The sequence below is a fragment of the Mytilus trossulus genome, chromosome 9, assembly GCF_036588685.1.
Source record: "Mytilus trossulus isolate FHL-02 chromosome 9, PNRI_Mtr1.1.1.hap1, whole genome shotgun sequence".
In the NCBI taxonomy this organism is placed as follows: domain Eukaryota; kingdom Metazoa; phylum Mollusca; class Bivalvia; order Mytilida; family Mytilidae; genus Mytilus; species Mytilus trossulus.
Window position 1 is genome coordinate 11,472,976 of NC_086381.1, and position 24,736 is coordinate 11,497,711.

The 24,736-nt window shown below is 31.2% G+C and overlaps 1 protein-coding gene across 7 annotated transcripts in view; it reads right to left on the reverse strand.

Moving 5' to 3' along the window:
- LOC134685107 (rho GTPase-activating protein 39-like) overlaps positions 1-24,736 on the reverse strand; it is a 94,328-nt gene that overhangs the window by 54,145 nt on the left and 15,447 nt on the right. For 6 of the 7 annotated variants that reach the window (XM_063544547.1, XM_063544545.1, XM_063544544.1 and 3 more), the window contains one exon: positions 18,935-19,036. In XM_063544547.1, coding sequence (XP_063400617.1) covers positions 18,935-19,036 — 102 coding nt within the window. Of the gene's footprint in view, positions 1-4,843; positions 4,903-18,934; positions 19,037-24,736 lie in introns of those variants that run through there. The other variant, XM_063544550.1, reaches the window with a different exon arrangement.

Genomic DNA, 24,736 nt, shown 5'->3' on the forward strand with positions numbered 1-24,736 from the left:
ATTCCAGACATGATTTCAACAGTCAACCATAAATAAAATTCATTTAAACAGCACATTTTTTTTCAATTCTGAAATGTTCACAGTCTAATTTTACTTTTATAGCTTTGCGTAAAAAATCCTTTTATCAAAATCTTAAATTAGTTCTTATGATTCCATATTTTCATCTTTATACAAAAAATGAAGAACATTGTATCTCTTTTTGTTATTCCATATTACAGCCCTGAAACAAAGTCCACAAATAAGCAAGTTATCACATCTTTATCGAATAAAGATAAAAAGTAACGTTCACAGCAGCCGAGTGTATATAACACTTTCAGATAATGAACTGATTAAAACAAATCTTAAGTGCAGCCAATCAGGCTTCTAAACAGCTGCTGGGTGATGTGACCAAAATGTTCATCTATTTCTATTATGAATCATATAAGTTATACTGTTTCAGGAACTAGGGCTTGAAAACAGTAGAGTCCTGTCTTAACTCAGGCAAGACAAACAAATGTAAATCATACCACAAAACTTCTCTTAGATATGATCTGAGGTGTTTGAATTTCTTAACAACCTTTCAGCTGATAAAAACAAGTATTAACCCAAAGTTTCTAAAAGAGATAAAGACATGACAGTATATTGTATCTTTTATTTTTTAAGAAAGTGTTACTCCAAAAATTCTTTGTGAAGAAGAAAAGGGTATCAATTCTAATGACATATGTTACAGAATCAGGAACAACAAATAGATGATTCTGTACACCTGAATGAGTCATTACTATGAGAAGAGGAAATCTTACCTAAAACAAACATTAATAAAATAACTGAATGAGTAAAAGAGATCAATCAGACTCTAAAGATGTATTTTTTTAATCCAATATTTTGTTTCCTGTACTGGTTCATAGATTGTGCACTCATCAGCATATGCAATATCATTTTCCCATGGAATATTCATAATCCTATTTTTCATTTGTAATGATATCAAACAGTGGCTGATCCAGGGCGGTTCCAGGGTTTGCAAACCCCCTTTGTTGGATGATCAATGCATTTGAATTGGGACATATAGTTACAACCCTCCCCCTTTTAAAATTGGCTGGATACGCCCCTGTCGAAAGTCTCCTAAATCAGTCCAGAATAAGTTCTTGAGAGCCAATATTATAAATTATCCCCTCTTAATGAAAAACAAAGTAACTAATTTCATAGAAATACTACACAGTATGGGGAATGCAGTGGCGGATCCAGAGGGGGGTTCCGGGGGTGCGAACCCCCCTTTTATTTGGGCCGATCAATGCATTTGTATTGGACATATGTTTTGCACCCCTCCTTTGCCCTGGGTTAGCACCCCCCCTTTCGAAAATTCCTGCATCCGCCCCTGGAATAGGGAATGAGTTACCCTGATGAAAGTTATTCAATAAAAGCACTTAGGACAGCAAAATTAAAATAAAGTGCATTTTTCCTTTTTCACTACCATTAACAAAATGTTACAAAAAAGTCCAAAAAACCCAAAGAAATGCAAATTACTCTAATATTACATAATTTTAAGTTCCTAAACAAACAAATAAAAGAATTAAATTTTTAGATAAAACAGGTGTAAGACATTAAATGTTCTACATGCATCAAAAACAATTACCCATAGTTAAATTTCAATATCTGCTGTATCATAAAATCTTCAATCTTACTGCCAATATTTTGTCTGTAAATTACCAGTAAGTCTGCTTTTATTTTACATTTTATGATTATTGGTAGGGGAGTAAAACACTTAAGTCTGTATGTACACATGTCTTCAGTTTCATCAAATTCCCTATCTGCTCAAAATGCTCTCAAACAATTGCGTAATAATCACAAACATGTGAAATATATTTGAAGGAATACCTTTCAACAAGTATCTATCATTAATTCTATAATTACTTAACTTTTATTTGGAGGGGGTAGATTTCATACTGCACTAGTAATTAGTTTTCATATCTGAGTCACACATCTCTTGAAATCTAATTAAAACTGTCTCCTTCCTGTAGTTTAACCTCCAAATAAGTACCTCTTATAGTCTGGGCTAGTTTTATAGATATGTATAAGAGCCTACAATTATAAACTGTGAAGGACCAATAAACATATTGTTTTTGTATAGAAAAACAAAAAATGTATAACAAATATTTGTAATCTTTGTACTTAGATATTGCAAACATATTACAGTATTGGTGATTTTGAAAGTTTACAATACCTAACAAGAGGCCCCCAGAGCATAAATCAATCATCTGGTAAAACATATACCATTTTGATATTTTTTTTTGGGGCTTTATTGCAATCAGTTTGCTTATTTGTAGATTTTCTTTTATTGGATTTTAGTATATCTTGAAATGATGACAATTTTTACTGTTAAATGTTTATAATAAACCTAAAATCTTATCAACTTTTTGAGACAAAAAAAACCAACATCATTTAATGGCAAAAAAGTCCTTAAACAAGTATGACACATATTTGCAGATCTTTTTTGCTTTCTAAGTTTCTCGTTAATTCCTATAGTTTTTGACAAAAATACAAAAAATGTGTAGGAATCTAGAAAAACAGAAGAAGGATTCATTTTAGATGACTTGTATAACACTGTAATGAATCAGAATAACAATTTGTTTTAAATCTTCAGCAATTTTATCTATAGACATGTTTGTCACTTATCCATCTTTTCTCACTTTTTTTTGTATTTCGTTTGAGGGATGCCTCACTGATGCTATTACTACTAATGTGTAAACAGTTCAATCTTTTTCATCCTAACAAGATTCATCAATTTTGTTTATTGGATCAAAGTTGTTAAACATGATAGAATACACATTTTTTACTGAGTGGAAGTTGGAATATACCCAGCTTACTGAATATATACTAACAAGTTGGAAACTGATCTAGAAGTCAAGACATTAGAAGATCTGCTGTGAAATACAAGAATGGTTTCAAGTAGTGCTCTAGCCGTCATTTCCAAAGTCCATCAGACATGTGGCTTAAGTAAAATGTCACCAATTAATGGACCAAATGACCAACAAAGGTATAAGAATTTTGTAATACTCATATTGTAAAAGACCATTAAAACACTGACTAGACCTCAGTGAGTGAGTAGTGCATAAACAATAACTGAACCAAAAGACCACTGAAGTCCAAACATCTAAATTGGAACCTCTACTGTCTAAATAAACACAATTTTTTTTTCAAACCTCTATAAATGCTTTTAATTTGTAAGCATACTATTCAGACAAATGAAATTATGCTTCATACTATAATCTGTATAGCTGTCCAGTCATTGGTTGCTTTTTTGAATGTTTAATCATTTGTATTTGATTTTAAAAAAAAATGGTAACCAAAGAACAAATTTGCTTTCCCTTTGCTTTGTTTGGTCTTAGAAAAGTTGTTAAAACAAAACCACATCTTTTTTTTTATTTCAGATGTTGCTATTTCTTATAAAAGAGCTAAATTAAGCTTTTTTGAAACCATTATTTTTTCTTAGTAAATATTTGACAAAACTAGGTTATAGAGTGAATTCCAGTGTAGTTTGAAAACCTTAATTAGGTTCAAAACAATCATGAATACCCATTACCAAACCACAATACAACAGAACTAGAACCGTTCTCAAATCACTGAAATCTAATTTCCTCAACACAGACAATGTTCACAGACTCCACTGCTTCAAAGTAAAGTGAAAAGCTTGGTTCCATCACTTTGATTTGTTTGTCATTTACAGAAATATGATCAAACCCTGCAGAGAATCATGATGCCATTAAATTAAAATACAACACAAAGTATTCTCTATGTGGATGTTATGATGAACACATTATATAACTGATTCTATCTTCACATGATAATATAATGTCTTTTCCTGCCTTTTATTTGAAAATAAAACACAATCTGATCAAATGAATATAAACAACTGGGAAAATGGGTAAACAAAAAAATATATGTAAACATTGCCTGATGGCTAGTTCCACTGTTTTATTTTCATATTAAACAATTTTCTATCCAAAAGTAAAATTTCAAATATTAGTGACATAACATAAACACATAATTAATCATTAGTTGGCAACATGTGTAATACTAATTCATACAATTAAGTTTTACCAGAAATTTATTTGAAAGCTTTTAAATCATTCAATATTTTTCTTCATCATTGATTCTGGAAACAATTTTGAAACTATTTCATATAAATAGTTGCTATCATATCTCATCAGAAAAACGTTTCAATTAAGCCATTAAGTTCAAGACAGTTTCAAAATTAAAGCTCTGGTTCCAAATTAAAGAGGCATGTATTATGCCAATACCTTTAGTTTAAACATTTTTATTTATAGTGGATTGGGAAACAAGTTATTACAACTTATATCAATCCCTTTCCGCTTTGCTGCCTTGTAGCAGTATTAAAGCCTGCTCTTTTTCAAAATCTTCAAGGGACTATCTTTTATGTGCAATATCTTTTTAACTGCACAATACTACAATATTATGAATAGAAATTAGAAATCTTAATCAGTGAACTAATAGGTATGTAAATAATGCTTTATTCTCACATTGAACTTGAAGTGGTTCTTCTACAATAAATAGTAAAAATTTGACCAGTTTAACAGTTTAATTTGATAAAACAAATTGCAATTATAACAGAATTTTGAATGAACTGCAAGGTGGATAGAAACACTTACAATCAAGTCACTGTAATATACATATTTACATGTGATTTTATCAGTAGTTCATACTTCATTATTAACAGTAATGAATATTTCTATATCAATTATGACCCCCACTTTACATGAAAAGAATAGAAACTATAATGTTAATTATGATATTGCATGTGAAGTGAGCAGTAAAAATATCTAATTATCAAAATTGTCTTTCTACTCACTATAACTGTCTCAAAGCCACATGTCTAACCAGATACAATTCCATTATTCTATCAAAATATCACACAAAACTGCAATTTTCTTAATTCATCTTGGAAATTCCATTTGACAATTCACCAACAAAATCTGATATCCAAATGTGGATTTGAAGACAGAATATGCAAATGAGACAATCAACAAGAGGCAGGATTTGGTTATTCCGTTATTTCATATTTCCGGCCAAATGGACACGCTTACATTTCTCAATGTCAATCATCAGGGATCAGAAGACAAGATATTAAATATTACATTAATATGTATTATTGTCATAAAGTATCGTGTTACATGTTACTAGATATCATATAACCCATGTCAGATAGCCTTAGGAAAGGATCATCATTAGTAACACAGGGAATATTAAGATAATATTACAATTTCTATAATTAAATTAGGCTAATACATTGGGTGTATTAAAGAAGATGTCATTGAGTACAACTGAATATTATCTAAAGCTGCATACATGTATTTTGAATTTTTGTGTTTAATTTGAGCATGGATTTAGAAATATTGTTGATTTGCAGTGGCAGATTCAAAAAGTGGCACCCATATAATTCTAGCACTGCAAGGACCTGTGTCAGTGTGTGTGTGGCTTTGAAATAATTTTTCTCTTTTGCTTTTTCATTTGAATTGTTTCACATTTGTCAGGGCCTTGACTTTGCAGTAATGGTTTTGCTCATAGTTGAAGACCATACAATGACCTATGTCACTATTGTTGCTTTCATCTGCTTTTGTTTGGACTCTTGTATATAGTTGTCTCATTTGCTATCAATCAACATCTCTTCATTTCTATATTGAGAGAAAAGCAGTTTAAATAACACAGCTGTATCTGTAAATTTACAAAGACTATCACTATCAACTTCACTTAAATAGCATCTATTAATTCAATATGACAATCTGTTAACGTTTGTCCTAATCCAATAACTGACCAGTGTCCAAGGTGACAAATTAGGTACTGATGGCTGCCCAGTGTAACACATTAATATTGACCAGAACATTAATTTCTCCACTTACTCAAATATCATAATTAACATTTACTGTAAACTGACCATTTGTTCTTCTATTTCCATCTTGTTAACAAAAACCTCACTGCTATCTATAATGTGAATCAACACTCTGAAACACTACCAAAGTGGACTAAGCATAAAATCAAGGTCATAGTTTTATAGAGAAATCTGTCCACGTCAAACCATTCTTGTAAATGAAACATTGATACAGTAAATATGGTGAATAGAAGAACTTGGGTGTAGTTTAAAATTTTTCAATGAACTATTTAAGAAAACTTATAAAAAATTCACATACCCCCATCCCAGTAAGTCATTAGTTTCCTTTTTTGAACTGTTTTACATTTATCATTTTAGGGCCTTTTAAGGCTTATTACGCAGTATGGGTTTTGCTTATTGTTAAAGGTCCATACAGTGACCTATAGTTGTTAAAACGATTACATCATTTGGTCTCTGGTGCAGAGTTGTCTCATTGGCAATCTTACCACATCTTCCTATTTTCATATTTACAGTTGTTTATAATACATTGTAGAAATCTTCCACATGGAATCCCATTAGGTTATTTTATCAGCGAAGAACAAAATCCTGCTATGAATATTACATCACAAATCATTTAGTTTATTATTGGCATGAACAGAAATGTGGCATGTTTTATCTGCATTATATAAATATTTTTAAATAAAACATCTCTATCTTGTATGCATGAATTGTATAACAAGCCATTCAAACTCTAAATGGCGTCTAAAAGTACTTTTAAATAATAATTTAACAATTGGTAAGAGTTGTCCACCTTGGATGAGTAGTTGGAACAAGGACCAATTTATTTAACCTATTACTTCAATGCAATTTGGCAGATTTTTTTCCCTGATGTTAGACCTAAAAATTTCAATAACTTTTTCATACTAGTAGCCCACTTCATGGTTTCTTGGAGAATTCTTCAAGGCCCATGACTGACATTTAAGAGAAAAACACTGTTTATTTTAGACGAAATTAACTGTAATAGTTTTATTAACTTCCTTGATAAAATCAAAAATAATAAAACAATCATCCACCCATAATATATTTCAGAATCTCATAAAATTTCACAGAGTTGAAAGTTTAATGACTACCCTTTAAATATGCTACAAATCTAAGCCATCTTTACATAATTTTCTTCTTGGTTCAAAATTCCATTTAAAAATGGTAGATTTATCCTTAAAGAGATTTCATTGGTGTTTTACCTGGACTGGTATCTTGTAACTTATTCCCAGGGATCCTATTCCAGTTTAGGTAACAAGACAATAACATGTTCAAAATTACAATGTGAAGTGAATTTCAAGAAACATGAAAAACATGTAGCAGAAAGAAATTTCCATGTTCCCATGAAAACATACCACTTCAAACAACAAGTATGTTTAGTTAAAAGATTATGGTTCATAGAACATGGAAGAAAATAGGCATTAAACAAGGTATTTTTTGACAAAAGTTTATGCAGGATGAAAATGTTCAATCTTAAGGATCTTATAAAAAGATTCATTGATGATAGGAAAAAATAAATTATTAATATCTGTTGATAGATCTTCATGGGAGATCTAAATCTAACTTGGCTTGTACTCAATAAAAAACATAGTTTACACAGACAACACTTCAGTGATTAAATAATATTTGTAATTCATCAGCTACAGAAAGGTATCTTTGAGATGAAGCCCTCTTCCCCATACCTTCCTTAGAACCTATAAATTTATGAATTAATGTGAGATAATTGACTCAGATATACAAATAGTATTCACCTGTATATAATTTAGATGATCAAAAGAAAAATCACTTATGAAGTTTTGCAATATATAACACATGGTAAATGAGACAAGAGCTGATAATTATGAAGTCTGCAAATTTCCTGTTACTTTTCAAAATCAGTTCTTTAACACATGTAATTTATAAATTTCAAATGTTTTTAAATTAAGGATTGTAATGTTATCAAAAGTGAGCGAGATGAGATTGATAAATTTTTATATACTCAACAATTTTCATGGATACAAGTTTTATCAATTGAATTTTGGCATTGATTTTGTTGGAAAAGTGAAGAAGTTTGCAATACAAGTAATTATGTTTTAGTAAAATCAATCGATTGGTCACTATTATTATTTTATAGAGAGCCGTGGTGTAGTGGTTAGTGCATCAGACTACTAACACGAACGTTCCTGGTTCTTTTTCCATTCCGGGATGAAAATCTCAGGGACTGAATTTTTGCTCTCCCTTGACATCATTTGTGAGTATGGTCTTGAGGAAATGATAATAGTCTGAAGGGGACCATAAATGGCTGACCCATGTTAAGAGACAGCCATATCTCTTGAACCTAAAAGTCACCCTTGTAGATAAAAGATTAGGCTAATTAATGCCGCTACAAGGCAGTACTAACACCGGCAAAGTGGAGAGGGATTTTCAGGTGTTTAGAGCACAATTTTTGTATTCAGACTAGAGTACCTTTTATTTGCCAGTTATAATATTGTACTCTGTATCGAGTACAAAATTTGTGCTCAAAACACCACAACTGATTGGTCAATTTCTGAGTCAAAGTATGAAAATCATGCTTTAAAGTTTTATGACTGCAAGCCAGACTGGTCAGACGTAATACTTGACTCAGTACTCAAGAGTACAAAATATTAGGTTAAAACTTCAAATTGAGTTATTTGATTGGTTGATTCTTTGAGTATTTGCTCAGTGAACCATTCAGTGGCAAATATGGGACAAAGTTAAGAAAGACTGACAGTACTACAGGTATTAGTCATATCTTATGAACTAGTCTTTTAAGGGATCCATACAACCTAGACACAGTTTCCATAAATTAAGCTGCTAGAGCATCAATTAACCTATTTACCTGATCAACAGTCTTATATCATGTGAGAACATCAGGTAATTAATCTCTTAAGGACAATATAATGAAAAGAACAGCTGTTTATTAGTAAACACAGAGAAAAATAATCTTGTTGAATCTTGACACTAATTATAAAAAGGTAGTAACTACTTATCTCACACTAGAATATGACTAATGTTGTGTCAGTCCGTAATAGTTCGGCTAAATCAGCATCAGACATCTATGCATATTCTCCAGTGAAAACCATTGCAAAGACAGATTTCAGGAGCCCCCTCCCCTAAGGGACAACATCAAAAGTTCAATGTAGGATAAAAACTTAATTCACATAGTTTTTTCACTCAGCCCCCCCCTCCCTAACTTAATTTGTGAAAAATTTATTTACCAATAGGGATATATGTAAAAATCTATTTTAGATATACAAAACTTGTAGAATTTTAACCCCTACCCCCAAACTATTTGATTTAAGTTTTCTATCCTACATCGTCGTCCCTTATGGAGTTTCATATATGATAAATATATAGTTTTTTCGCAAGTACAACGCTAAACATTATGGCTAATGTCAGGGGGGGTCCCTTTTTCAAAATCCTTGATCAGCACAAGAATTAAGATGAGGCTGTTTATATTTCAGGTCTCATAATTTCTTTGTGCAAAACTTTGTCTACCAGAATGACCCATACCTAATAAGAGTTTCTTGAAATTTTAACAAGAATGCATGTGTTGTATTAGAAAACAGGAAGTATGCATTTAGCAAATTGAGAAAGCACTCATACGTTATAACTCATATCTGCCATGTTGCTGACTAAACCTGAAGTAATTCTGATCAATATAACTTGAAAAAAGTGTGACGGAGAAAATTCAGTTGATTCAACATACTGAAAAATTCTATGCATTCAAAAACAAGTAGTATGCATCTGCCTCATCTTTCAAACTGCTGACAAAATATGAAGTAAGTCTGTTCTGTAGAATCTGGAAAAAAAGTGACAGAAATTTTGTTGGACAAACCTACCAAAACAGATGACCAGACTGACAAGGGGAATGCAATATTGCCCCATCCACTCTTAGATGCAATGAGAGTGGATATTCTGCACAACGTTGTTTTTGTGGTTTTTTTTGCAAAAAGTCTTCTTTTTTTTTTAAAGATACTCCAATGTACTTGAAATACCATCATTTCCTAAATAAACTGGTGGACACATTGTGTGAGAGAATGCAGGGTCAAAGATTGTCAATATTCAAGGAAAGTTCTTTCCATAACATTGATGGATCAATTAATCATCTAATGAAGGTTTCATTTTTTTCTAAAGTTTTTTAATCTGACATAAAAATGGATGCATGGCAAAGACAACTAAACACAACATTTAAAGAGACAATCAAAGGAAAGATTCTCACACATCACTGTATAGAAAATGATCACAAAACTGTTTGAACACATCAATGTTATTCCTGCTTTGAATCAAAATAGAAAACAACAAGTTGATAGACTGTAGCGTTTTGAAGGGAAAGTTTTTAATGAAACCTAACTTAGTTCTCACAATCATTTTTAGAATGAGATGTTCAGATGTTACCTAACACAAAGTATCAACAGACATAAAACTCATAAAAGTGCAAATTTTTAAATTTATAATCTGAAAAAACATTTGTTATTCTAAATTAAAGTCAGCAATGTATGATTGAATCTTTTGCTGACAGCTGATTCTTAAAAAAAAAATAAAAAAATCTGAAGCACGATCAGCTTCAGAGTAAACAAAACATACAGTTATGTTATTGGGTCTCTGGTAGGTAGATGCCTAATTGGCAATCATACCACAACTTCTTAATCTTATATTAGCGCTTTTGATGAATATATTAGCAATTGTGTACAAGAAGCTTCATTCTGTAAACAAGCTGCATCAGAAAACTAAATATTAAGTATTGACAACATTGGAAAAGTAATGAGTGTCTCCCTTATATATGCAATAAACAGGAGTGACAAGAAAAAGAGGTCTAAACACATTCAACCAATATGTAACACTCTAGTGTATTTGGGCCTTAACCAATATGGCCTCTAGGTTCCATTCCTAAACATGAAGAAATTCTAAATTGCAGTAAAATATATTTGACTTTCTTTTAGCATATACATGTATGAGTAACATTTTAGTATCAAAATGATTCACTAGAATCAAATTTAAAGAGAAAAAAAAACCAAAACGATTGATTGAAACAAAATAACATGCTAAACAGTTAATCACAATTTGTGTATTTGAAAATCAATATATTACTCAAAATATTAGTTCTACAGCATCAGATATTAAAACTATATTCAATTTCCTATTCATGATTATTTACATTAGTTCATGAACAATGAAATCAACAGAGTAAACTTCTTATGATTATTTTTCAGAAATACCAGATTACTATATTTCCACTAAGACAAACAGAGTTATTTCCCATCTAGTTATTAGAGTTACCTCCCTTTCATTGTCGAGATGAAACAGGAAAACACAGTCAAGCAACTAAATATGTAAACAAATTGAGAAACATACTTGGAAAGAACTTTTTTTAATCGAGCATTCAAGATATATGATAAAATAGTTTGAATAATATAAAAATTTGACTCAATCATTTTCAATCAACATATCGAATTAAGTACTATCCAATTAAGAATTTGGAATAGATTGAGCATTTGTGATCAATCAAACTTATCACTACATCGAAAAAGAATATAGAATAATCATGCAAAAAACACTTTGATGACATGGAATTTTGACCCTGATCAATAAAACTCTACTGTGAGCATAATTTGCATTGATTTTTTATCCAAGTTTTTATCCCCATTGTCTAACATATTTTAGGACAGAAATAAACCAATGACTGATCAATATATATAAAATCAGGTAAAATATCTTTATAATGACTCAATACAGCAGGGTGAATAGCTTTACAGATTTTAATTTGTGGACTTCCCAACTTTTTTCTCATTACAGTAGAGATTTGACTGTGGTTTTGTTGTTTATGGTCAATATATAGTATTGTTACAATCAGGTTAATGTATCTGGGTCATTCACAAATTCAATTAACTTCATCAATGAATAAAGTTATCAGCTTTGTAGTTTCTGGCCTAATGAAGCTACTGAATGCCAGAATGGTTAGAAATTCATGTATGCATTAAACAGAATCTGTTACATTTGGTATACTAGTTGAATGAATCTGTCAAATAAAAACTTGCAAGCTAAAACACAATATATAACATAAATGGGTTGCCTATATATTAAATCTACTCTAATAAATTCTCTTTATAAAACTGATAAATTCTGTAATGGCCAATTCAAATTTCCTCTGTTGTTTACCTAATAGTTTGATGGGTTTATGAAGATAATATCAAAGAGGTAAGCTGAACGGTAGATTGGACTCATTGCCAGCTGTCTGAAGTAATGGCAAAAGGGTTAAACACATCTAATGTTTGCAGTTACTTTGAACACAACACTGCTGCCCTCATCATTTTTTTAGTTCAGTCAATGGTTAGGTATACTTGAGAACATCAAGTATTTTACAAAACCTTGTAAAACTTGGTTGAAACACTTTTAATGCTTAGCCATGCCCATGAAGGTTGTCAGAATAGTTTTGATCACATCTTTATTAACAGTCAAAACATGATAAACGTCTGTGATATTCCACTAATTTGAAAACAAAAATATATTACCCTAAGTTGTCTTGCTTAGAAACAGTTCATTTTTACTGAACAGGACCCCCTAAATTATGAAGCTTTTGCTAAACTAACTTTCACCTTTCACTGAAAAAAGCATCTGATCTCTCAATTAACATTAAAACACCTGTATGACACAATTCTTACCATTTTACCATTTACAAAGGTGCCAAACCACTATCATGCTAAAATTACATATAAAAACCATTTTGATGTATCAAGAGAATTTCAGATTATTTTTACAATCAATAGACATCCATTTAATTATTTTCTCTATATTCTAAAGAGTCTGTATACAGACACATATAGATTCACCCAACAGCAGATGTTGTTACAAGTTATCATGTGTTTTTATGATTTGATTCACTTAATTAACAAAATGGTATTGTAATTTCTGTTTAAGTCTGTTGTGGAAAAAGTTCAAGTAGTACAAAGCAATAAGTAGCAACCACATTCAATACAATCTTCAAGACAAATAACATCTAACAAACAGACATTTATTTATGCTGAACATAATGAATGGGAGGGAAGTTTAACCCCTGCATTATTTTTTTCATCAAAAGTATTAATATCAAATGGAGGGACAATGGTATTAGATTAAAGAGGTTTTTGCACTGTTACTATTCTATGCAATGGTACTGTTAAGTCTGTTTAAGTCTTGTAGTGGAAGCTTCAGAAGTTCAAGAAGTACAAAGCAATAAGTGGTAACCACAGTCAATACAATCTTTGAAAACAACTACAAACATTCATTCATCACTCAATTCTATTTAAGAAATTCCTAGAAAGTTATATTGTATTAATGATATCAAAAGGGGGAACTGGGTATTTGATAGGCCGAAAGAGATTGAACAACTGATGAATGCAAATCATGAAACTGCTTACATTTTATGCATTTGGTATCGTAAAGTCTGTTTAAGTCAACTTGTTCAAGAAGTTCACTTAGTACAACATAATAAGTGGCTACAACATTCAATACAATCTTCAAGACTGTGAGAACTTGTACCGAAAACCACAGGTGTAGTACTTATAATTCTATGCTGAACATGATATACAGAAGAGGAACAAAACATCTACAAACAGACATTCATCTAAGCTAAAGAGGATTTTTACCACTTACTCTATTTTTTAAATTTAGAGTTATATTATTGATATCAAAAGAGAGTAGGTACAAGTCACATCCACTCTATGTTTTTGTTAGATGTATTTCTATATGTATTCAGCTGATGTCAGTTAGGCCCTTATTAACATTTGTTCTTTAATGATGTTGTATTTTTTTCACCACTGTCTCAGATTAGTGGGAGAGTTTGGATTCTGCTAACATGTTTAATCCCACCACTTTCTGTATGTATGTGTCTGTCCAAAGTCAGAAGCCTGTAATTCAGTGCTTGTCCTTTGTTAATATTTTTGTTCATTCATTAAAACATTAGTTTTCATTATGTGGTATGGGCTTTGCTCTTGTTGATGACCATACGGTGACCTATAGCTGTTTACTTCTGTGTCATTTGGTCTCTTGTGGAGAGTTGTCTCATTGGCATCATACCACATTTTCATTGTTATAAGTCTGTGACAGGTCGGTATAGAGATAGTGACAGCTGTATACTTATCTTCCAGTTTTGCTGATATAAGATGCAAAATCGTGGTGATGTTAAAAAATATTCTCTGCTTTACAAGAATAACTAGCTAAGTCTGCTCAAATCGTTCTTTTGATAAAGACATTTTCTACTTGTCAAGGTCATGCTCTCCTGAGATCACAGATGAATTGTTGAAGTCTGTCATATGAAACCATCCTTGGGTAATATTAAATAGTTTAATCCTCAAATTTTGTTGGTATACCATACATTCTTTATTGATTTTTTTCCCCTCACCATGATTAAAGTCAATAACATGCCTACAGACTTATACAAAACTTATTTTTCTCTATTTCTTTTAGTTATCCTGAGCAAGAAAAAAAGTAAGTTTTTTTAGACATAAGATTTGACAAATGTCAGAACTTCATATTCATAAAGTTTAATCGTATGAATTTGCTTGGTATTTAAGATTATAAAATCTGGCATGATTTTAAGAAGTTGGAAAGGGCAGATACATTTAGCTCTTCCAGCCTTGAACATGTACCATTATCTAACAAAATCAATGGTATTGAACTCTAGCGGTTTCCATTATTTTTAACAATCATCATACTTGGACAGACAGTTCAAAACATATCCAGCAAAACAACAACAGACATGTAGCAATTATAAATTCATTTCATTATAATTACTGAGAGTCAAACCAGTAAACAAGCAGTAAACATAAAGTGATTAACCTCAAATATGTAATGGTTTACCTCTGCCAAGATTTGGAACACAAAACTGTGTATATATAAACAATCAATAATGGTTAATAATATAATACTTATCATCAGTTTAACCCTACTATAACACACCTGGAGGAAACTAATTAACACCTAATCACAGGTCAATCTGGTAGCTTTAGATAGACAGTTTGTGACAGATTCCTTCATAATAGATACAGACAAGATAGTCAGTCAGTCTCATCAACAACAGATTCCTAAACATGTTTTCTACTGAAAAAACAGGCAGGACAATGCATGTAAACCATTTCAGTATCCTTGATTCTCATTCACATAAAAAAAATCTGAATTGACGAACATGAGAACCAGCAAATTTTCTTCATGGACCACCAGGGGGGGGGGGGGGAAATTGAGAACTCTGAAAGAGGGAATGTTTGCCTTGCTACATACATGCCGAATACAAGCCATTTAGAGAGTGGCTGAAACTGATTACAGCTAATTTCCTAATGCATGTAGAACAAAACTTTGGTTAGCTTGCTTGCTTTGTTTGTATATTGTACAATCATTAGAATAATGCCCAATTAAATTCAAATATGATATATACAGGTAAAACTATGCCTATATAAATTGTTTAAAGATGTCAATCTGATTTACAAAGCTTGAACAAACAGTAATACAAACAAAGCAAGAAAGCCAACCAAAGTTTTGTTCTACATCTTTAGGAAATTAGCTGTAAATGATGTGCCTATTAAATCTCTTTCTATTTTTATTTTAAAACTATTGTAAATTGACTAACCTAATGTACTCTAGACAGCACAATTCTATCTTTTTACTCATAAATTTACCATTTTCTGTAGAATCGTGTTGTATATTTTTCATGATAGAATGTCATGTGTCTAACTTGTCTAACCTCTTCTGACAATGCATGACAATGCATGACAAACTGGAAACTCAATATGGAACATGTCTAGTGATACCCTTTAAAATCTTAATCCCTAGTGATGCAATTCAATTTAAAATGCAATTTTCCGTGATTTAAAAACTTTTAGAATGTAAATCAGATTCAACATGATGCCTAAAAACGAATTATCTGCACAAAAATGTCATTAGTCTGTAATTCTAGGCTATCCTCTTTCCAACCTTTCAATAGTTTATAATATAAAGTCTACTTCTGTAACTTGATGTCAACGAAGGAAAGTTCTCTTACAAAATACAATGTATGACAGCCTACAGGCAGAATGTGCTTTATTATGATTTAATTGATGTCAATTGTGCTGAATTAAGGAATCAAATTGTACAATTTCATGAACACAGATTTTTTTCTTGTAGAGCAGCTCTTTAAAAAGAAAGTAATAAGACTCCAACAGGCAGTAAAAACCATAAGTTGAACAAAGATAGAATTAACCTTAGCAAAAATGAACAAGACTGAGCACCAAATATTGGTTAATGAGAAAACCAAGGATTGAGCAACTGTGATGTACTCCCATTTGTACCAGTATTAAAATTTATAAAAAAAAAGATGTGGTATGATTGCCAATGAGACAACTCTCCACATTAGAGATCAAATGACACAGAAATTAACAACTATAGGTCAGTGTACAGCCTTCAACAATGACCAAAGCCCATACCCTTCAGTTAACTATAAAACACTTTTACAGAAGGCTAATCAATTCATTCTCTACTGATAACTATAAAGATGCCATTTAAAACAAGAAGCAATAGTTATATATTAGATTGGAAATGGTTCAGGTGAAAGACTTTTAACAACAAAACTCTACATGAATGTGTCAAGGAAAAAAATACATCACTGTCATGTTTATCTTCTGTGGAAATTGCAAACTGCAGGTGCAGTGCATAATAAGTTGTTGTATACTTATCTATTTTGTCTAAATGCATGCTTTAAAGACAGGTATTAGTGTATACTGCAAAGCTGCATTAATTTCACATCTATTATCATGAAGGTACAAAGTTCAAGGCACTCTTTTCCTTTTTGAACAGAAATGAGCATTGCTGCAATAGTACCACTTTTCTGTGAGCCCTATTAAGAAACCCTAATATGCTCTTCTGTTAGTGTACCAATTTGGTACCAAAAATGTAATCTTATACATAAATGTTTCATGTCAAATGTATAATTAAAGACAAAATAGAGGTTATGCATGAAAGATTACGACTTTAAATTTCCCTCACGTTCTATCATCAACCATGGCACATAGCCTTTAATTTTTTGGCATGGTGGCCATGTTGGTTGATTGGCAAGAACAAAAACACAAACTTAAAACTACATTCCCTTTAAATCAATCGTTCCAAATAAACTCATTTAAATCTATTGGCATCATCATATGAATGAAAATGCATAATATATGAAAATTCTTACAGTCAATGCAGATTTGAAAACACATATCAATTATTTAAACAATTATTTTGAAATGCTTCAATTTAAAGCAAAATAAGACCACAAAATATGTTGCCAACTTTAATTACTTTCAACAAGTAAAAGTTTGGCAATTACAATACATGTATTGATAATTATCTCAATTATTTAAAATATAGTGTAATAATATTTATAAATGAATAATAAATGAACTCCAGATAAAACAACTGCATCAAAATGTGCAGCAAATTTTCTGCATATTTTGTCTATTATCAACAAATTAATAAGACTTCAGTTCAGCAGAATGACTTCAGTTCTATATTCACCCACAGAAATCTGTAATAAAGCATTCTATTGATTTGTTTCTGGCAAAGTGCCGATCGCTTTGTGAAATTCTTTGGAAAGTTCAAAAACAAACTCAGTTCCACCAGTTAAACCTGCCTTACAAACTAAATTAAAAAATTTCTAAGCATCCTTTAACGATTTACAATAAAATTAAAGATTTTCCCTAAGAGTTGTTCTGCTATCCATTATATAATTTCCATTTTCAATTCAAAACAGACTAGATAAAAACAGTACAGGAAACTTCTTCATTATTTATACAAAAGTACTTTGTCTTCATTTGTATTACATAACATCCAACTTATTAAATAGTAGAGTGGATGGCTAGCAATAAATACTGATTTTGTTCCAATAATGTATAAATATGTCAATCTGAGTTCTATGTGATTAATGATATAAGGGCATTTCTGTTGAAAGTGTTAGATTAAGAGATGAGATAAGAATTGAGAAAGAAGATTTAATAATTAAACTAGAGAAAAATAAAACTTAATGCCCCCTTCGCTAAGGTGGGGGGATAACAATGGCTATGTCATAGGGTACCTAATTCTATTGTTTCATAGGGTACCTAATTCTATTGTTTCATTTGAAAGGAAAAATAATTTCTTGTCCAGTATTCAAATATGTGTCGTCTTTAATACTACCTACAAAATCTGATAACTACATGTATATAAAAAAATGGGGTTTTTTCACAAACAACATTGTTTTCCTAGTAATTTGTACTAGTAAAATGAAACCAGACTTTTAATCATTGCAATGTTCCTCTGTTGTATTTTTGCATTAATAAAAAGAATCCCTTGATACAAGTTATGGTAGTTTTATTGAAACTCATTAACTCTCCTCTACATTGGTTGGTCAATTTTTATAAGCTTTATATCTGAAGTGTTTCTATATATACTTCAAATAATTAATATTCATAAGTAATAATTAAAATATACAGTATAATACAATATCTTCTTATTTTTATATGAAATGTGACACATCCCCAAAACTCTACCAAACACTAAATGTCTTCTTGTCTGCAATGTTGAACCTACAATGTATGTGGCTTAGTCGTGACTGGTTTTTAATTCAATCATTGAATGTGTTCACAAGTTTAGTCAGATCTAGAGCTGGCCATGTGTTATCTTTTATCAACTTTCACCAAAAAGGCACTGACTATTGATTTGACTATCCTAATGTACTTATACTCAGTCCTTTTACTCAGCTTATTTTATTGTAATTTGAAGATTTCAAAACTGTCAGATATTTACAAGGCTGTCTGATATGTCTGATAAAATTATTGAATGTTCAAGATATTTGGCAATTGTGAGATAATTTTGAAACCTTATCATGATCACCTACTGACATTAAAACTTCTTAAATGCTCAATAAATCCTGACTCCTCAGTCTATTTTTAGATTTCCTATATTCCTGTTTCTCTGATTTGTGTTAATTTTTCAAGGCAGAAGCCATTCCATTACACTAGTAATGTATCCTTTTGTGTTTTTGACATCATTTTTCAAAGAAAGAGTACTTACATTTTCACTCCAGGAGGGGGGTCCCATACACATTCTCCAGTGGTGAGGTTAGCATACATATGTTCCTTTGTACGGGGTTCGATGATCTCCACCCACTCCCATCTGAAAAAAGAATAAAATATTTTATGGTTATTCAAATGTTTTTGTCTAATTCAAAGCATAGTTTATTAATGAAATTCCTTGATACCTGCCATATTTTACTATATTTTATGAGCTGCCTTGACAGCTGATTAAATATAAGAAAAGAAGATGTGGTATGATTGCCAATTCCTATTTGATTGAGTTGTATCTTTATTTGAAATACCAATATTTGTTCTAGTTTAAAAGATGTGGATTAACTATACATACATGAAACAGGACTATTTTACAAGACACTGTTACAAAACAATTTGTCTTCTTAAATGCACAGATCAAGTATTATCGAAAACTTATTAAGTGAGGAATTCCTCTCCAGTCATCTTAAACCAACTGGGGGACATTTTTAACTTGCATTGGGGCTTGAGGTATCTCAGCTTTCAATTCCATGTTGAAGGCCTTTTAATTATTTATTTTGAGATGTTTTAAGTAGATGTAATTGTCTTATAATAAGTCCTATATATGTTGCCCTCTAGAAATCTTTTGAGTTTTTAATAGTGAAGGTCTGTGTATCCCTTTAGGTACTTCAGCTTCTTTTAGCATTGAAAACTGGCTATGAATAATAACCAAGAGTGCTGAAATGGACTGTTAAACCAGACCAATCAATCAACCAATATTATATCATTTATAATAATGTTGGATTGCTGTCTCATTGATTTATGAGCCTACTGCTTGCATTTATTTATAATTCTTCAAAGTAACTACTTAAAATATCTCTTTACTTCCAACATTCATCCATCTAAACTAGCTTATAAACATGTAAATATTTCATTTTGAAGTGTTCTAGAGTTTTATAAATCTAATTTCTCTTCATCATGTTCATTGCAGGGAACCAATACTATTGATGAAAGATGAGAATAGCTCATCTATCACATTCTAATTTAGGAGTAAATTTAACTGTCATTATGACAGGCAATTTTGTGGGTTGCAGGCTCGACAATGAAGAAATTAATCAACAACATTTTTAATTGTTATCTTTTTAAATATAAGTGAACTCAAAAGAGGGACAAACTGCTTACTGTATCTCCTTATTTTTATATCACATGAAATCTGTGATACATTTGGTGATGTGAGACATGAGAACTGTAACAGACATGACTGTTTGCAACTAAATAATACAAGACGTTAGGAATGCTCTTTACTATCATTTTTGGCTACCGTTAGTGTCAAATAAGTTAATTTTTTTACAGTAATTTGTCAAAATATCTTTATAGTGATAAGTCAGAGATCTTTAAAAATAATTATTTACCTAAAATATTTTTGGAAAAAATTTGACGTGATTCGTCAAAATCAGCCTATTTTTTTTTCTTGTCCATGTGTCTAAAAAAGTGTACATTTTATTGTCATGCACCAAACATTAGCGTGAACATCAAATTGCAAGAATTTATTATCGTCATTCGTCATGGAGGTACCCCCATTTACAACAATTATCTTAAAAATATTAGACTTGATGGTTTAGGAGAACCCAATAAGAAAACACTTTCAATGTGCATGCATTACAGCACAAAGTAACAGATCAAAAGGTTTTAATTACAATTATAAATAGATAGTGTAGTATATAGTGGACTAGTAAAGCTTCAACTTAACTTTGTTAGCCACTCTTTAGATCGTGCTGAAGATTTACTGTAACACTTATATTCATTACAACATGATAGCTTGTTCAATAAGTATTGTATATTCATCACAAGATGATAGCTTGTTTAATAAGTATTGTGTAAGATGTTTCATGCGGCTTCAAAGTATTAACATCCTAAGCTGATTAGGAAATACCTCTTCATTAAAAGACAGATCATCACTTCACGTTAAGTGGTCAATCATATCATAGGTATCTCAATAGTTAATTGTGTATTTCTGTGTGGTCAAACAGTCAAAATATAGAAAAATACTTTTACATTCATTTTACAATGATAGGATTCTGTATATAGACAATAATATGATTGTACTGTTAATGTATTGGTAAAACTATATGGCATACAACTTGTATTGTATTGGTAAAACTATTACGCTTGTTTTGCCTCGATAAAACTATTTGATTGTTTTGTCTTGGTAAAACTATATGCTTGTGTCTTGGTAAAACTATATGCTTGTTGTGTCTTGATAAAATTATATGCTTGTTGTGTCTTGGTAAAACTATTATGCTTGTTTTGTCTCGATAAAACTATTTGCTTGTTTTGTCTAGGTAAAACTATATGCTTGTGTCTTGGTAAAACTATATGCTTGTTGTGTCTTGATAAAATTATATGCTTGTTGTGTCTTGGTAAAACTATTATGCTTGTTTTGTCTCGATAAAACTATTTGCTTGTTTTGTCTAGGTAAAACTATATGCTTGTGTCTTGGTAAAACTATATGCTTGTTGTGTCTTGGTAAAACTACATGCTTGTTGTGTCTTGGTAAAACTATATGCTTGTTTTGTCTTGAAAAAACTACATGCTTGTTTTGTCTTGAAAAAAACTATATGCTTGAATTGTTGTGTCTTGGTAAAACTGTATGCTTGAATTGTTGTGTCTTGGTAAAACTATATGCTTGAATTGTTGTGTCTTGGTAAAACTATATGCTTGAATTGTTGTGTCTTGGTAAAATCATATGCTTGTTGTGTCTTGGTGAACCTATATGGTTGTTGTGTCTTGGTAAAACTATATGCTTGTTGTGTCTTGGTAAAACTACATGCTTGTTGTGTCTTGATAAAACTATATGCTTGTTTTGTCTTGAAAAAACTACATGCTTGTTTTGTCTTGAAAAAAACTATATGCTTGAATTGGTGTGTCTTGGTAAAATCATATGCTTGTTGTGTCTTGGTAAAACTATATGGTTATTGTGTCTTGGTAAAACTATATGCTTGTTGTGTCATTGATAAAACTATATGCTTGTTGTGTCTTGTTAAAACTATATGCTTGTTGTGTCATTGATAAAACTATATGCTTGTTGTGTCTTGGTAAAACTATAAGCTTGCTGTGTCTTGGTAAAATATACACACTTCTTTTGACTTTTTATTATGTAAATATTGTTAAGGGAACAATACATAGATATGGTCTATCTTTTACATGGATATAAGGCTTTTACCCTAATATATGTTCATCATCATGCCCAAGGGATAAGCATATTATTACATGTATTATATTATTTGATAATCCCTCCCATTCAATTCCAGTTATATAATAATTTTAATAATCTCAAATTTTCTTCTTTCATAATCTCACACAGGCCCCACAATTTCAGACAGAAACAATTATTTTTTATGTTAGAAGCTTTTAATTTCAATCGTACTGAATATGCATTAATTTTAATTTGCTGCTGGACATTATGATTACTAGAACACACCCGCGAAATCGCGGGCATTCAGAGCGTATTTGAAAGGATGTAAAGTGTTGTAGAAAGAGTTTTGTAAAAGATTTAATGACTTGAGAATTTCAGAAAAAGTATCAAAAGTACTAAAAGGTACTTGGGGACAGGAAAATGTTTTTTTAACCCTCCTCCTTTATTTCAAAAATTCCCATTTTTTGTTTTCTATTAATTTCATTATGAACATACATTTAGTATACATGTATTATGAACATTCCAGTCAGGAGCCTGTAATTCAGTGGTTCAGTGATATTTGTTTTTCGTTCATTTTTTTTACATAAATAAAGCTGTTAGTTTTCTCATTTGAATTGTTTTACATTGTGATTTCGGGGCCTTTTATATCAGACTATGCAGTATCGGCTTTTGCTTATTGTTGAAGGCCGTAAGGTGACCTTTAAATGTTAATTTCGGTGTCATTTTGGTCTCTTGTGGAGAGCTGTATCATTGGCATTCATACCACATCTTCTTTTTTTGTAAAACATTTAGTGACTTGAGAATTTCAGAAAAGGTATCAAAAGTCATAGGTAATTTGGGACAGGATAATTGTTTTTCTAACCCGGCTCCTCCTTTTTCCACAAAAAAATCATCTTTTTTTGTTTGTTCTATATTAATTTTAATGAGACATGAATAATTTTAATATAAATATAATAGTATATAATTAACTTTCATTAAGGGGGGGGGGTCGGGACTGGGCGGATTTAGGGGGCCCGCTCCCCCACCAATTTCTGGAAAATAATTGGTTGCTTATATAGGGAATCACTGAAGCATGACCGGAGCGGGCCCCTCTAAGGTAGTCAACTGCGTATAAAAATTTCTGGATCCGCCACTGCGGAGGGTCCCTGATCCCAATATCCCGGGCTCAAAAACATGAAATCCTGAGGATCTGAATTTATGATACAAATTAAATATCTCGACATCCCGATATTCGAAAAAAGAAATCCCGGATCACGACATGGTCAATCCTGAAATTTCGATCTTAAAAACACCCGTTCCAGACGTCCCGAAAGTGAATTTTCTTTTTACAGTCAATATTCAGTTTAATAATTGATCCACAGCGGTCATTGATTGCTTATTCAGACCCTCTCTATTAAATAAACCCTGTGACTGCCGTGGATAGTAAACTTGAAAATTATATCAGACAGAAAAATACACTGTATTCGTAGTATATGTATTTGTTTCAAAGTAAAAAGAAAAACGCAAACCGGGGTTCTAATTTGACTTAAATTTCGTCTAATGACGGATATAAGACAGAAAATACACTGTATTCGTAGTATTAATGTATGTTCAACTTGAAGTATACAGAAAAATTCAAACCGGAAGTCTAATCTGACTTAAAAATTTGCCCAATGACGGAAACATATCCGGACGTCTTTTTTCTCGTTTTTTACCAAAAATAACTCAATTCGAATAATCATATGAATGGATGACAAATGCGATTATGCACTGTACCCATAGGACACAGAGGCATGATGATTAATTTATTGTGGAAAGAAGAGAAGCGACACCAAAAATGAGGTCTTCTCGTTTAATAGTATAGATACATACATTGAAATATATATGTGAATATGATATACTGTGAAAGTACTTTTATTCGTGGGGTACCAATTTTCGTGGTTTTCGTGGATGACTTTATCCACGAATTTAAGTGTCCAACGAAATAAAACAACCATTGTCCAAATCAAGACACGGACAGATTCCCATCGGAATGTTTGAATACTGTTATGATCTAGAGAATATATTGAATAACGCCAAAACTGAGAATACTTTAATGGAAGTCACAGAACTACAACCGCATGCAAGATTATACCCATTTAATCTTTAATAACCTAAACTGCACAACTTTTGATCTTTTAATTCTCAAAAAAAATATTTTGATCAATAAAAGTCAGATTTCCGGTATTGATATGCTAGTATGATAAAGTGTTCATTTTATATACTCATTGTTCTCGTACATATGGGAAATTATAATGTCATGCTGTGCTTGATTTTGATAAGAAATATTTGACAATTCAGTTTACGTTTATGGCATTTGTTTATGTAACTGTTTTCTTAAGGTGACATGTTTTTGGCCTCATTAACACCTTTGATGGTCCTTAGTCTGTTGATCTTTTTATCGTAGGATAATTAGTGTTATCACTACGATTTTCAGGTCAATGTTTACTTTGTAATTTCCTTCAATCAAGACAATTTGTAACCTTCTTTTGTATAATGTTTTTTTTTCTTTCAAGAAAACTAAAATCCACGAATTTAAAAACCCACGAACATGTAAATATTGCTCAAACCACGAAAATTGATACCCACGAATTGAAATACTTTCACAGTAACTGT